This window comes from Papaver somniferum, chromosome 2 (genome assembly GCF_003573695.1).
Source record: "Papaver somniferum cultivar HN1 chromosome 2, ASM357369v1, whole genome shotgun sequence".
Taxonomy (NCBI): domain Eukaryota; kingdom Viridiplantae; phylum Streptophyta; class Magnoliopsida; order Ranunculales; family Papaveraceae; genus Papaver; species Papaver somniferum.
In genome coordinates this window covers 75,882,565-75,897,678 of record NC_039359.1, presented here as the reverse complement: position 1 = coordinate 75,897,678, position 15,114 = coordinate 75,882,565, and the positions used below count along the sequence as shown (strand labels likewise).

The window sequence follows — 15,114 nt, the reverse complement described above, 5'->3', positions numbered from 1 at the left end:
CCTTATCCATGTATATAAGGATATTGTATCCATGTAACCAGACAAACTCTAATCAATGGAAAATCCTTCTCTTTGTGTTCTTTATCCTTCTGTATTATTCACTGCAAAACGTTATCGCCACGATGCTCAACCACCGCCGAAAAGAACGACAAGAAATTAGTTCTGTTTTTTGGGTCCTATTCAATCTCTTGTTAATGGAAAAAATCTCTTGTTCGTCTGCTGGGTTCCTCTTGTTTGCGACGTAGAAATTCTGATACTATCCTCTTGCATTTCACCTGTTGGTGATGAAAACAAATTTGGAAAAAAAATAAAAATAAATCTAATCTCGTGTACGATTATGATGCCGTCTGCTGGCGTTACAAATTTGGGCAAGGAATTAGTTCTGTGGCCGTCTCTTGGAATCCTCTGGGAAAAGAAGAGAATGAAAATCCCTTGTTCCGATCCGGGAAGGTCCATTATAGCCTGGATTTGGTACTTCCCTTTGTTTTTGTTCTTCCAGTCGTACGTTCATTGAGAAGCTGGAATCAAATCACAGATAAGGAAATCTGTTGTTTTTTTTTCTTCTCTCTGTTTTCCTTGATTTTGGCATCTCATAATAGTAGTATGTTCAATTTCATAGTATTATGATAATGATGTATTCGTGTTTATGATATGATTGATTGGTGAGACGGTTGGAATGGTCGGGGAACGAGGAGAAAGGAAATTTGAGATATGTCCTGTGAGAGACGGAAGTTTGTGCGAGGAAAAAGAAACCATGTCACGTGGGTAATACCCGGTCCATCCCTGATCGGTCCAACCCACCCTTTCCGGTCCATCCAAATCGGCCCAGGCGAACCGAACCAACCCGATTCAGGCGAACCGATCCAATCCGGCGGCCTTATTCCTGGTCCCCTGTTCCTGTTCTCCATATGGGACGTGCGCGACTAAATCCATTCTGGTTATGTCTATATACAGGGGGAACCAACAAGGTATGTAACTATAACATTAATGCGCGCTTTTAGATTAAATACTTTCTAGGCTTATATTTTTGTTTTTAGAACATGCCTAGTTTTATTTATTTGTGTCTTAAGATAAGTCCATATTGGTTATAGTTGAATAGTGTCTTTTGTTTAATTAGTCGTACCAACTCAATTCCAATGTATTTATTTGGGGTTTAGAAGTACTTGAGCACGATTATTGTTTATTTGATATTTTATTCCCAAATTTAAAATGTTCTGAGGGATGCAATCCACTGGCTTCGTCAAGGCTTTGTCCCACTGGGTTTTCCTTGTCAAGGTTTTAATGAGGCAACATATTCAAATCCAACTATGTTCTAAGTTTGCTTAATACTGTACTCTTTTTCTTTAGTTCAGATTTTGTCCCTCTGGGTTTTCCTGACGAAGTTTTAATGAGGCAATTAACTTAGACTTGTCGGTCTTTGAAGATCGTATTGCATGTGATGAACTACATGAAAATTACGAGACAATATGTGAAGTACTACGTGTGAAGAGTTGCAACAAGGTTTTATCCCACTGGGTTTTTCCTTGTCAATGTTTTAGTAAGGCAATTGATTTCGGCAAAAGTCATCAAGGAGAGGATGACATTTGAAGAACTACATTCAAAGCACTATATATGAAGCACTATGTATAAAGTTTTGCTATTGAACCACACAAGGGGGAGTGTTACAGGGCCTTCGGCCCATGAATGTGCTGTCCAAAACAGAAGCCTTTTCGCATTCCCTTTTCCATGTATATAAAGGATATTGTATCCATGTAACCAGACAAACTCTAATCAATGGAAAATCCTTCTCTTTGTGTTCTTTATCTTTCTGTATTATTCAAACCACCAAGTTTTAAATTTAAACAACCGAGTATTTACTCGGTTGTGGAATCACAAGGTTCAGATCCTACTAAATATTAATGATTGTCTAATGAATCTGGACTTTGGACCATTTAATACGAAAACGAACCCACTGTTTAGCCACTGTTTAGTTAGTATTACGTACATTTGGATGAAATCGTTTCCCAAATGTAAAAGAATTCGCATTGCTTGTTGCTGATTGTTTTAGATTGCGGTTGTAAAAGTCGATGGACATCCTGCCGAGCTACGAAGAACGAAACAAGAGAAAAATGTATGATGACATCCCAACGACATCCATAATTCTAGTGGGAGGGGAAAGCATTACCTCCATCTCCACTATTGGCAAGATATAAATTTTGCAAAGTTAAAAATGATTGTCATGTTAGTTACAAAGATAAAATATGAAGTCGTTAGTATGTGAATGCTCTACAACACTATGACAAAGATTACCTTCTCTCTCATCTTTCTCACTTCTTCTTCTTCCCCAACAAAACCATCAAAAACAACCCTTCTCTGCTCAGATCTAGTCCATCTTTTCATTTTTGGACTAGATCTGAGCAGATTTTTTCATTTTTACTTGCTTTACAGGTTAGTTAGTAGACTTATTTAGTTTTTATTATGTTTTCTACTTATCTACACCGTTTTGGTGGTTTTATCTACTATTTTGAGGTTTATCTTCGCTTTAATGATGATTTTGGGTTATTGGGTTGAGTTCTAAGATCAATAGTGATGCTCCCCAACGGAGAAATCTCCATCTTTGTTGTCTCCGACGACGAACTCTTCATTGGAATCTTCATCATCAACTTATCCGGCGACGAAATCTTCATCGGTGGTCTTTTTGACGATGAAAACCTCATCACTATTTATAGGAGATTTGAGAAAATCACTCCTACTTTGGGAGCATTTCTTTCTAAAGAAGAAAAACAAACTAAATGATAGGAAATTAATTCCGAGAAAAACCATCCTTCTTCAGATGTAATGGGATATTATTCATACTTGTATTTGTCTTACTCCGGTAATCCTTCTCTTTCTCTTGTCGAATTTCTCGGTATTGTACTCTTATGGTATGTTCTTGTTACTTTGTACTCTCTTATTTTCGATCTTAAACTCATTGTAACCTTGAAATACCATTAATGAAAAGGTTCCTTGTTTATCAAAAAAAAAAAATGTCATTAATATCTTTTTTTTTGTTTAAAAAGTAAACCACTCTTGTGAAAACAATGGATGGATTTTTAGAAGGTTAAACTTTGTTGTCTAGCCTCTTACTTGGTTTTGTCAGACATGTAGATACCGAGACTTAAATGTTTAGTACATAGTGGCGAGTTTCTTGGCACGGTATCCTGCGAGTGCGAATTCGTGCACACTCCTTACCGAGTGTATATTTTACATTTCAATCTGTACCATTGATTTAATTTAGGGGGTTATGTAACGAAGGTTGTGATTCTAAACATGGAGGCTAATGGAGCCATCAGTTAAATAATCAACCAATCAGAAGAACATGTGAAACATATACTCGTTAAAGGGGTGTGAACAAATTTGGACTCGTCTCGAGTGCCTTTGGCTATTTTCTCTTTTGTATAGTTTGAACAAGCACAAATGATTCTCGTCCTCTCTAGTATGCGTGAGATGGCTTGAGTGGTGAGTGGTGACCAATATGCCCCGTCTCTTTTGGTGCCTTGGGCTATTTTTTCGCAACCGCCATTTAACACCCCGTTTAGCCAGTTATTCCCGGGTGAACGGATTTCACTTGTAATTCTTGGAAATGACTTAAAATAATATTATTAGCTAAATATCGAGAACTAGATAGTATAAATATGGGTACAAAAATATCGCACTTATGTACCCCACACTTACATTTTGCTAGTCCCGAGCAAAACAAGAAAAAATATATCGTCTACACAGCTGGATATCGAGAGACATCTGCTAAACAGCTAGATGGAACCACTAAACAATGATTGAGCAATGTCTTCTAAATAACAAGACAAATCCGCTAAACATCTGGATTAAAGGTGTTCGCTAAACAACAAGACGAATCCGCTAAACAGCTGGATTAAAAATGTACGCTAAACAGCTAGACAAAACCACTAAACAGTGGTTTAGAAATACCGCTAAACAACTGATCTTACCATTATTTTTTTAAAACATTTAAAATGTACAAGCAAACAAAGAAACAATGAAACCTGAATATGTAGACAGAGAATCAAAAAAGCATGGATTTAATGTACCCCACCCACAACCTAATTTCTACATTGTCCCCAATGTGGCAGTGGTTCAAAACAGTTCAAAGGTGGAAGGGGTAATAAGCCAAGCACAAACATATTATTCATGATAAAGAAAATAAAGAAAAATAAAATAAAACTACATTATTTTACAACTGTCGCAAGTCAGTTCGGTTGCATTTAGCCCATGCAACAAGCCTTTAAACCTCAAGCTCGCACAAGAGGACGAGTTTTATCTCGTGAGGGCTTCCAGCTGTGATACCCCACAAATACAAGGATTGTCTCCCTAAAGCGCTGAATCTTATGTCTCCAGCCAGACATCTGTAAAACACATCCAATCAAATATAAGAAGGATCCTCCGAAGTCGTGGTATCGACTTTTGGATTCACAAGTTCCAAAAATAGCTTCAACCTATGCCCATTAACCGTACAAATATTGCCATTATTTAGATTTTCAATCTCAACAGTACCATAATGAAAGACATTCTTAACAATAAATAGACCTGTCCATTGAGATTTAAGCTTATCAGGAAATAAATGTAATTGAGAATCATAAAGAAGAACTTTATATAAAGGTTCAAATGTTTTCCTAAAAATATGCTTATCATGAAACATTTTCATTTTAGCTTTATAGTTCCTGGAAGTATTATAGGTCTCGTTTCTAATTTCTTCGAGCTCATTCAGCTGCAATTTTCTATATTTACCAGCCTTATCTAGGTCAAAATTAAGTTTCTTGACTGTCCAGACGTTGACTTCGTTGACCGTTTATGACCAGAATGTAAATTTTTATAAGTTAACCTGCAAAATGTATAAATAATTTTATATTTCATGTATAAAATCTTTTCTTTGTTTCTCGATACTAAGAAATTCTTTATTACACATCTTTTTTCTGGAGAATCGGACGATGATCAGGATGAACTACTAAAAGCTGCAAATTTTGCTCTGAAATCAAGATGTACCGACCTTTCATTATATCTGGTTCCCATCCTTTGCTTTTGCAAAACAAGGCTTCATTTTCTTTTATTTATGGCTATTATTCTGGCTTGCAGATCATGCTTGCTCAAGTTCGTTTTGGAAGAAAGTTGAGTTTAAAACAAATCTTATGGGAGTTAAATATATATAGATAGGTAGAGTGGAGGATCATGAGGGAATTGAAAATATAGATAGAGTGGAGTATCAGGAAGAAAGAAAATCTGTTTGTGAAAAGCAGGAGCAAGAAGAAAGAATTCTTCGGAATTATGTAATGTCTGTATTAAAAGAAGGTATCAAGGTTGAAGCTATGCTCCCAAGAGTCCCACTTGAAGTTTCCATGCAAAGTGAAATCAAATAACTCTACAGAAACGAATCTTATTTATGTTTTTCTGATTTTGTTCGAAAAAAATCAGATCCCATGATTTAAAAAAAAGTTTGAAAAATCTTTTCATATAAACTTTACTTATTCTTCACCAAAGATCTGATTTTTCTTCTAAATTTTTGATTCAGAATTGGATTAGATGTTAGATTTACAATCAATAAGTCTTGTTCTACAAACCCATTTGACTAATTTTGAAAATAGTAGATATCAAATTTTCGATTCGGTTTGAGGATTTTCCCCTAGTAATAAAATAATATCTTGTCGATAGTCTTCATTACCCATTCGGCGAAAGAAGAAATGGATTGAGATGACATGATTCTACGGTAATGGAGGATTGGTTTCCTAGTTTTAGATTTTGATGGTGGATGAGCTGGTTGTTTTGTTTTAATGAGGAAGAACTGTTTTGTTTTATTTGATAATGGTTGCGGCAATTTTGGGAAGAAGGGGAAGGTAAATGCATGATTACTGCGTAAATATTAGTATATTAATGGGTTTTATTGTAATTTCATTAAATAATTACATTTTATATAAATTTATTAATAATTAATAAACCGAAGTTAGGACTTAACATAGCTGACACGGGTCAACGTCCACTCCAGGCACTATATCCTAATGTTGGACAAATGTTAGACCAAGGCCTAGTATCCCTGGAAAAAACCTGAATAAAAAAGTCCAATTATCCCTTAATTAATTCTTGTAAGCTTTTACTTAAATATTTTGAGGAGTAAAAGCGCCTACACATCCACAGGGAAGGATTATCTTGCTAAAGGGAAGATAGAGTATACATCCTCCGTCGTGGGATGACTGTCTTCCTTTTTGGTAAAACAGTCGTGTTAGAGAGAACATGTATGCTTACGAATTCTAAATTTAGAAACTTATTGTAAGGGCTGTTGAATCCATAGAGGGGCTTCACTCATGATTCTAATGTGTATTTAGTTAGTTGAGGGGTGTCCCGAAGGTATAGTAAATGTCTAAGTTACCCTTTCATCAATTAAACTTAAATAATAATATTAAGAAAAAACAATTCTCTGATTCTAATCATCACTGCAACAAAGAAAAAATAATCATCACACAACAATTCAAAATCAATCATGATCAACAAACATTCCATCAATTAAACCGTTAAAATCAATCATTATCAACAACCCTTCCATCACCTAAAAAATCAAAACAAAAATAATAACCTAATTCTCTAATTCTAATCACCAACAACCCAAAATCAATCGATTTCATAATTAAAAAAAAAAGGTCAGGTTCGTCAAAACTTTTTTGAATATTATGGTTGCAGATGGAGTTACGGTTGGTTGTTCTTCATTAGCCAACCATAATACGTAAAAGTTTACGGTTGCTGTTTTGATGCAACAACTAACCATAACAGCTACAGTTGGTTTTGTGCTAACCTAAGATCAACTAAGTTAATCTGTGTTTAACCATAAAATCACTATATGTACAGAGAACTTACGGTTGCTTTGAACACATAAAGATAATAACTTACGATTGGAAATGTAATAACCAAAATAAACCGTAACTTACTTACGGTTAGTGCCTATAAGACAAAAAACCATCCATAACCTTGTTACGGTTGGATACTCGAAAACCCAAAACTATTCATAACACATTTACGGTTGGTTTCATCAGGACCGAATACCAACCGTAACTGGTTCAAGATTGAAATTTCCCAAATTTTAACCAATTAGGGTTGGTTGTTCTTCACAAAAATAATTGTTGTTACAGTTGGTTTCCATAATTAATTTCAATCGTAAGTTGCTCTGAAAATCTTTTTTTTCTTTCCCTTTACATTCTTCCACCAATTTTGATTAACTAAAAGGACATTGGAGCCACATTAGAGGTGTAATTGATTATTTTCGTCCATTGATTTCTTATTGTGGTTGAGTGAATCACAACCTCGAGTTTTTAAAAGAAATCTCAAAAAGAAAAAAAAGAATCTCTCCACTTGTTCTACTAACCAAAAAAACTCTTATTCTGATTTAGTGTTTTTTTAGACTAAATATAAAAGAAATCATTAATCTAATCATTAACTAATTAAATGATTTACACTAACTAAACTAGGACAGTTTAACCATTATGAAAAACACCTAGATAAGGGGCTTTTCAAATTACTAAATGAAGACCTCATTTTATCTTATTATAGCAGTCCATTCAACGGATTCAACATCCCCTATAACTTTTTGGGAACTCTCACCAGCTTTTCACTGCTTTTAGCACCTTTCATAAATGGCTCAATAGCTGGATTTACAATGACAATCCAAACTCTAGCTGAAATGCTACTTTTGCTACTATCTGTTGGTTTATCTGGAAAGCCAGATATGACATGGTTTTCAGAAACACTAGTTCTTCTGCTGAGAGTACTACTCTGAAGATCACTCAACACTTATGTTCTTTTAATAGAGTGATCAACAACCCAGGACATATTCTGAATAATCCTTATTACCATGCCACTGATAATGAACAACATCCGAGATTAGAGAGCTTGGTCATAAACCACAAAGAGAAATTTGGCATAACTATTAGCTTTAATATCCTGGAAGTTAATAACAACATGTCTAATGGTGATCTGCAATCATTCACTAACTTTTCTCTTGTTGCTTTGTCCTTCTCAGGTCAATGTGTGGGAGCACGAAACTTCAAAGACCCTACAATTGGACTCAGCAGAACAGGCAGAGGAGCTCAACTAGCTCTGGATTGGGGCAAGGAGATGCAGAAGTCCAATATCGACTTTGCTGCTGAAGATGAAGAAACTCTACAAGCCATAAAGGAAGGTTATCAAATTGAAGTTCAAGAAAGATTTCAAGGAAGTTTCACCCTCAGCAATGGTGGAAATTTTGAAGCTACTGATTTTGTGCTAGGTAAACTAATCTACCTAGCTCCTAAACAAAACACTAATGCCATTAGATTGGCTCACATATCTAGCCACTCTACTTTACTCCAGAACTTAAACTGGAAAGGTCCAAACCAAGGTATTGAAAGCGTGAAGCGAAGCGTTTTTTATTTTTAAGAAGCGATGCGTATGTTGAAGCGTGAAGCGTCGTTTCATGATTGATGTTTGAAGCAGATTTTTTCCTATAAATAATAGTAGTACGTTATTAATAATTTAATATGTAGGAAGATAATAATTGTATAAATTTAATACTAGTCCAATTAATTTCAAAAACAATAGTGTGGCACAATGGTTCACTTTAGTTTAAGTAAGTTGAAGGTTCGAAACCCCCCTAGAAATGACTTGACTAAGTTAAAAAGCGCATCAATTAAAGGGATCTTTCGCTTCTTAAGAAAAATCTTGAATGAAGCGTAGCGTGAAGCGGCGGTTCATGGTAGATTCGCTTCATAACTACGCTTCAGAGCGAATTGGAAAAATCTGGAGCGAATTGGCGCTTTTAAAAACCATGGTCCAAACCTTCAACTGTTTTTTGATGCTTTACAGTCTATTCAACTTCCCACTGCTAAGGATAACTATAATAACTTTATTCAAGATCATCTTGGTGCTAGATATAGTTCATATGGCCACCTCATGTACCAGTGAGGTAGTTGCTCGGTTGAGCTCTTATCTCAGTTTTTCTATTAGAAAAAAAAAGCCCTCTATAACAGGTAGGCCTGTCAATGGAAGAATATCCGTCGGATATTTAGAAATCCGATATCCGACATGTTAAGCACTACCGGATATTCGATATCCGATAATATCCTATAGGATATCAAAATCAGATATCGATTCCGATAGGCTAAGCTGTCGGATATCCGATAAATATCCGATAGTATCCGGTTATAACAAAAAAGCTTAAAAACCCTTGTAAAACATTTTCATAATTGACACTTATGGGATATTTATCCGACAATATCCGATAATATCCGATACTAGACTCGAAATTAGGATAAATTATAAATAAGTTCCTATACTATCGGATATCGGATATTAACATTTCGGATGGGGTCTAATCCGTTTCCGATATGTTAAGGAAGAAATATCCGATAAAATATCCGATCCGATATCCGACATCCGATAAAACGGATAAAATCCTATAAGATCTCGAATACTCGGAAACGGATACCGGATATCGGACAAATATTGACAGGCCTAATAACAGGTCCCAAATTTTAATAATGATCTTTTTCCTATTAAAAAAAAAGGGTCGCACAGTAAATCCAAAAGATCCGAGATACTGATGGTGGTTTTAGACTCTGGCTGTAAATATCGGTCGCCATCCTGCCCATGAAGAACGAAACAAGAGAAAAACGTACAGCATCCCAACAATCATAATCCAGTGGGAGGAAGTGGAATGCATAGCCGCCGTCTCCCCTATTGGCCAGATTCAGAATTTATAACTTTTGCACGTCAATTCAATAAAATAACATAAAATGATTGTCATTTTCTTTTTGGAAAGTAAACCACTCTAGTGAAAACAATGGATGGAGTCGATGGACTCCAGAAGGTCCAAGTTTGTTGTTGTCTAGTCCAAAACTCCTGGTACCTGGTTTTTTAATAAAATCGAAAACATTACCTAATTGCTTCTGACGAAAACATGACACGTAGAACCTCAGACTTGAACCTTTAGTGCACAGTGGCGAGTTTCTTGGCACAGTCTCCTGCTTTCCAGATCGTAGTCGAAGAATCTTACATACTTTTACGGTTTTACATCACCTTTTAGTCCCTCAAAATTATTAAAATTCTTCTTTGATCCTCATTTGCCTTACGTTTTAGCCCCTAAAGATTTATTAAATCTGTTTTAGATCCTCTCCGACTCTCTCCCTGTAATAAACCGCTTCATCTTTTTGGTTGTCGGGCTTTATTATACGAATACAACCTCTTCTCAAAACCAGAAGCGAAAACGTAAAACCAGAAACCTCTAAAACTCGATCGATTTTGATCAAAAACGGTAACCCTTTTCCGTTTTCTTGTCAGTAAGTATGGGTGATTCAACGACAGAAAACCCAGAGATTCATCCCAAGTTTGTTACTGGTGAAGCAGGATATATTCTTGAGGATGTTCCTCACTTGTCTGATTACATTCCTAACCTCCCTGTAATTACTCCCCTCTTCCTTCTGTTTCTTGATCTTTATTTCTTACTCATTATGAATGTGTAGATTTTTGTTTGAATTCTTGAATTTTTGAAGCAGAAATCAGAAGATGGTCCTCGCTTCTGTTCAGATTTTTCATGTTTGTTTTCATTCAATATTGTTGTTACCTCCATTATTTGGGTAGAAAGTTGGTTTAGATGAATGGGTTTTTTGACTAAATTGAAAATGAGGGTTAAAAGGTGGTGATCTGAATTAAAGTTGTTGTGGAATTTTTAAGTCGGTTCTTGGGTTTGTATAGTAGCATGATAGTGATTTTGATTACTGAAGCAAAAGAGATTACAGAATGTATATGTGATTTTAAGGGTTTGCAATGATTTTGGTGAATTTTGATTGTTGGAAATTGAGAGGATGAATGTAGTGTTTTGAGGATTTATATGTTGGATTTTTGTAATTTTGCAGACATATCCCAACCCATTGCAAGATAATCCAGCATATGCTGTTGTTAAGTAAGTTATCGAGTTCATTTTGTTATATGTATCCTAAAAAATTTCATAGTATTTGCTGATTAGTCATTAATGTGATTCTTTATTGTTTTGTAGGCAGTATTTTGTTAATGTGGACGATACGGTTTGCCAAAAGGTGAGTAGTTTAATTTCACATTATTTCAGTATCTAAAACCATTCTGCTGATACTTATAAGAGAACGAAGCTGTCGCTGGTTTCACGAATTTGTTTGATTTAGTGCAAACATATTATCAACTTTTGTATGATTACTTATTTCGTCCATTGTCTATTTGTTTTGTAGATTGTTGTGCATAAGGATAGCCCAAGAGGGAAACATTTTCGACGTGCTGGTCCACGTCAGAGGGTATGTGTAGTTGGCTAATAAATGCATGCAAACTTTATCAACACCTCAATCTGAGACTAAAACAGATGTTCTGGTACAATGACAGGTGTATTTCGAGGCAGATGACGTGCATTCATGTATTGTAACATGTGGTGGATTGTGCCCTGGGCTTAACACTGTGATTAGGGAGATTGTTTGCGGTTTGTACCACATGTACGGTGTCACGAAAATTCTTGGAATAGATGTAAGTAATCATTGTAAAATCTCTCCATCCAATAATTTACTTGAAGTATAGCTTAAAAAAAAATCTGGTTTGTTTTTACTATAAGCCTATCTTTGTGCTGGCTTTTGTTTTATGCGATGATCATTTTGATTAATGTGCATCCTAGGGTTGAGGCTTCTTGGGAGTGGTCACCGTGCAATTGTATGCACATATTTCATGATAATAATATGCTTTGGCACCTAAGATGTGTAACAGGACTGTTGCATGCCTTTGGCATAAATTTCCATCACCTTTTCTGCTCCTTTCTCATTCTTTTTCTTTCCGTTGCATGCACTGTATAGCCAAGCAATCGTATATTGTATTGTAATTCATATCAGTAGCCAACTTGATTTTGTTGAAAGATAGATTCGCTCATTCATTGTAATCATGGTTAACGCCAGGTTGGTAAGCTTGTCTCGCATTGATTTATTTATCTAACTGGTTCTGGTACTGGCATCTGTAGGGAGGATACAGGGGTTTCTATTCTCGAAATACCATTCCTTTAACACCAAAGGTTGTAAATGACATCCACAAACGTGGTGGCACTATCATAGGAACCTCACGTGGTGGCCATGATACCTCAAAAATAGTCGACAACATCCAGGACCGAGGAATTAATCTGGTATCTAAATAAGGGTTCGTTTATTTGCAGGTTTTAGCTTTACAAATAGGACTCTGTATTATATAATCTTGCCAATCTAAATCTTTCTCTTCACGTTGTCCTGTCAGGTCTTCATTATTGGAGGAGATGGAACTCAAAAAGGAGCATCTGTGATTTTTGAGGTAATACTCTTTAAGTAAAATGGAAAGTATAAAGTGTTCTGATCTAAAATCTACAAATGTACACCTATTGTGTCCGGGTTATGAACTTTTGATGGCATATAGCGCATTAAAAACGTAGTAGTGAAGAATATGATGTTGTTTGAACAACCGTACTAGAGGATCAATCCATTCTAAAGGAAACAAGCAGTTTAAGGTCATCTTGTTCTTTGGTTTTACGTTTTTGTTTAAGCCTTGAGAGCAATTCGCAAGTTACCTTTTTGATTATCTTATCAAAGATTCTGCATTTTTTTAATTTGATTATTGGGATGATGGTTGCATCACATCTATTTAATATTTCCTGCTAACACTATTCTTCATTATGCAGGAAATTAAAAGGCGAGGTCTCAAAGTTGCTGTTGCTGGAATTCCAAAGACCATTGATAATGACATTCCGGTAGTTCTTTTAGCACTGTGCAATCTTTATAAAATTCCTTTTGGGTTGCATAGGATCAATTTGGCCATATAGTGTTGGTAAGGGAAGATCTGGAACTCAGATCTGTTCTTATTCTGGGTTATTATATGCAAAAGTTGGTCACAATAACTCAGTACGTGGACTATCATCAATGTCAAAACTGTGAGACATCTTACGAACATTTTTGTCTAATTGGTATCTTCTTTAACTAGGTTATTGATAAGTCCTTTGGTTTCGACACTGCTGTTGAAGAGGCTCAACGGGCCATTAATGCAGCACATGTTGAATCTGTCAGTCAGGAGAATGGTATCGGTCTTGTCAAGTTAATGGGTCGCGACAGTGGTAAGATTGAAACCCTATTATGGGTGAAATTTCGTCTATAGGAGTTCCAATTTGATTCTGGTACTATAACTTGGTCCTGTTTTTAGTAATTTTGTTGGACTTCTGATGCAGGGTTCATTGCAATGTATGCTACTCTTGCCAGCCGAGATGTGGACTGTTGCTTGATTCCAGAGTCACCTTTTTATCTTGAAGGACCTGGGGGACTCTTTGAATATATTGAAAAACGTCTAAAAGAAAATGGACATATGGTTATTGTGATAGCCGAAGGAGCAGGACAGGATGTTCTTGCTAAATGCATGGAGCATGATGCTTCAGGGAACAAAGTTCTCCAAGATGTTGGACACTGGTTATCCCACAAAATCAAGGTAAATAATTTTGATTTTCGGGTTCTTGCCACTACTATTTTCTATTGAAATCAACAACGTACTTTCACCCCTCGTTGGTATGGGTTTAAGGTAGCTCTTTGGTCTTTATAATATTTTCTCTGTGCAGGGTTTTCCTTGGCGGGTCTTCAATAGTTTTTGTCTGATGATATAACAAATTTTCTTTTGTTTTTGTAGGATCATTTTACAAAAAAACACAAGATGACCATAAACCTCAAATACATAGGTTGGTCTCACGTCCACTTGACTTTGTTCTTCCTGCTCTAGCGTTTTCATTTTATCCAATAATTGATGGCAGTGCACTTATTATTTGGCAGATCCAACATACATGATCCGTGCTGTTCCTTCAAATGCGTCTGACAATGTATACTGCACGCTACTTGCTCACAGTGCTATTCACGGTGCAATGGCAGGGTACACTGGTTGTATTACTGGACCTGTTAATGGCAGACACGCTTACATACCCTTCCAAGTATGTTATCATATAACCTCACACTTACTTATCACAGATGGTCATATATTGTAAAAAAGACGGATGTTAGGGTATCCAACCTCTAATAAACGTCCATGTTTCACATCTAATTAGAATACCCACATCTTGTTCTATTTCGGCAAGTTCAGTAGGATGTGTCGAAAATAAACAAATAAAGTGATATGCATGTTGAGTGCCACCAGTTCAATTCGGGTCCTAGCTAGACTCCAAAACCGCAACTTGCATGTTCAATGGCTTTAGTTCTTTTACGGGCTTCAGAGTAGTAAGATCCAAAAGTGGGGTGACTGTTAGTTTGCGTCCCTGCATCGAACTCTGTTGGACGAAATACCTCATCTCTTTGAGGCTTGATAAAATGAACCTTTAACAGAAAGGATGGGCAGGCTGGAGGATCATGACCTTAGACTGTAGTGTGGAGTTGGTCTTCGTGCTCGTTTTGTTGTATTAGTCACGACATCTTCATTTGTAATTGATTCTTCTTACCTTTTTTCTTTAAATCCTTTTTTGCTTTGGCCAGCGAGTAACGGAGATCCAGAATAAAGTTGTGATTACCGATAGGATGTGGGCAAGGCTGCTGGCTTCCACAAATCAACCAAGCTTTATGAGCACGCAGGATATCATGGAAGAGAAGAAAGTGGAAGAACCACGACCAACACAGCTTTTGGAGGGGGAAAATTGCAATGATGTCAAGTGTTGAGTGGACTTTGAGAGAATTGCTGGTTCAAGTTGAGAGTTATTGTGCATTTTATACTACGCAGCTGTTTCTTTAGTGTTGTTGTCATCTGTCACAGTCAACATTTATCTTAGTTGTAGAGATTCAATGAGTATATATATTGGTTTGTAGGAGTTGGTTTTAAGTAGTTAAATAAAAGTAGTGTTGTTGTCATTTGTCGCAGTCAACATTTATCTTAGTTGTAGAGATTCAAAGAGTATATTGGTTTGTAGGAGTTGGTTTTAAGTAGTTAAATAGAAGTAGTTTACGTTGTGCAGAGGTGAGCTGACAGAGGAATTTACTGTAATGAGCGCCTAGTATGGCAAAATGCCGGCTCCGCTCTTGGTTGCAGCAAAGACAAATTAACAGAAAACTTGTTGTTTATCCTGGCGACACTGCGGCC

At 36.2% G+C, this 15,114-nt stretch overlaps 1 protein-coding gene across 1 annotated transcript; it reads left to right on the top strand.

Moving 5' to 3' along the window:
- The first annotated feature begins 10,199 nt into the window (after positions 1-10,199).
- Positions 10,200-14,894, top strand: LOC113348075 (ATP-dependent 6-phosphofructokinase 6-like). Its single transcript, XM_026591776.1, has 13 exons — positions 10,200-10,445; positions 10,902-10,948; positions 11,042-11,081; positions 11,247-11,309; positions 11,395-11,532; positions 12,014-12,172; positions 12,280-12,333; positions 12,698-12,766; positions 12,997-13,126; positions 13,238-13,491; positions 13,687-13,735; positions 13,827-13,981; positions 14,517-14,894. The coding sequence occupies exons 1-13, from the start codon at positions 10,332-10,334 to the stop codon at positions 14,694-14,696; spliced, it is 1,452 nt and encodes a 483-aa protein (XP_026447561.1). The 5' UTR covers positions 10,200-10,331; the 3' UTR covers positions 14,697-14,894.
- The last annotated feature ends 220 nt before the right edge of the window (positions 14,895-15,114 follow it).

Excerpts from the sequence above, each read along its gene's own strand:
- LOC113348075 (XM_026591776.1), top strand. The coding sequence starts at position 10,332 with ATGGGTGATTCAACGACAGAAAACCCAGAGATTCATCCCAAGTTTGTT. Across the intron at positions 10,949-11,041 it reads CCAGCATATGCTGTTGTTAA|GCAGTATTTTGTTAATGTGG; the intron begins GTAAGTTATCGA and ends ATTGTTTTGTAG. Across the intron at positions 12,767-12,996 it reads CCATTGATAATGACATTCCG|GTTATTGATAAGTCCTTTGG; the intron begins GTAGTTCTTTTA and ends TTCTTTAACTAG.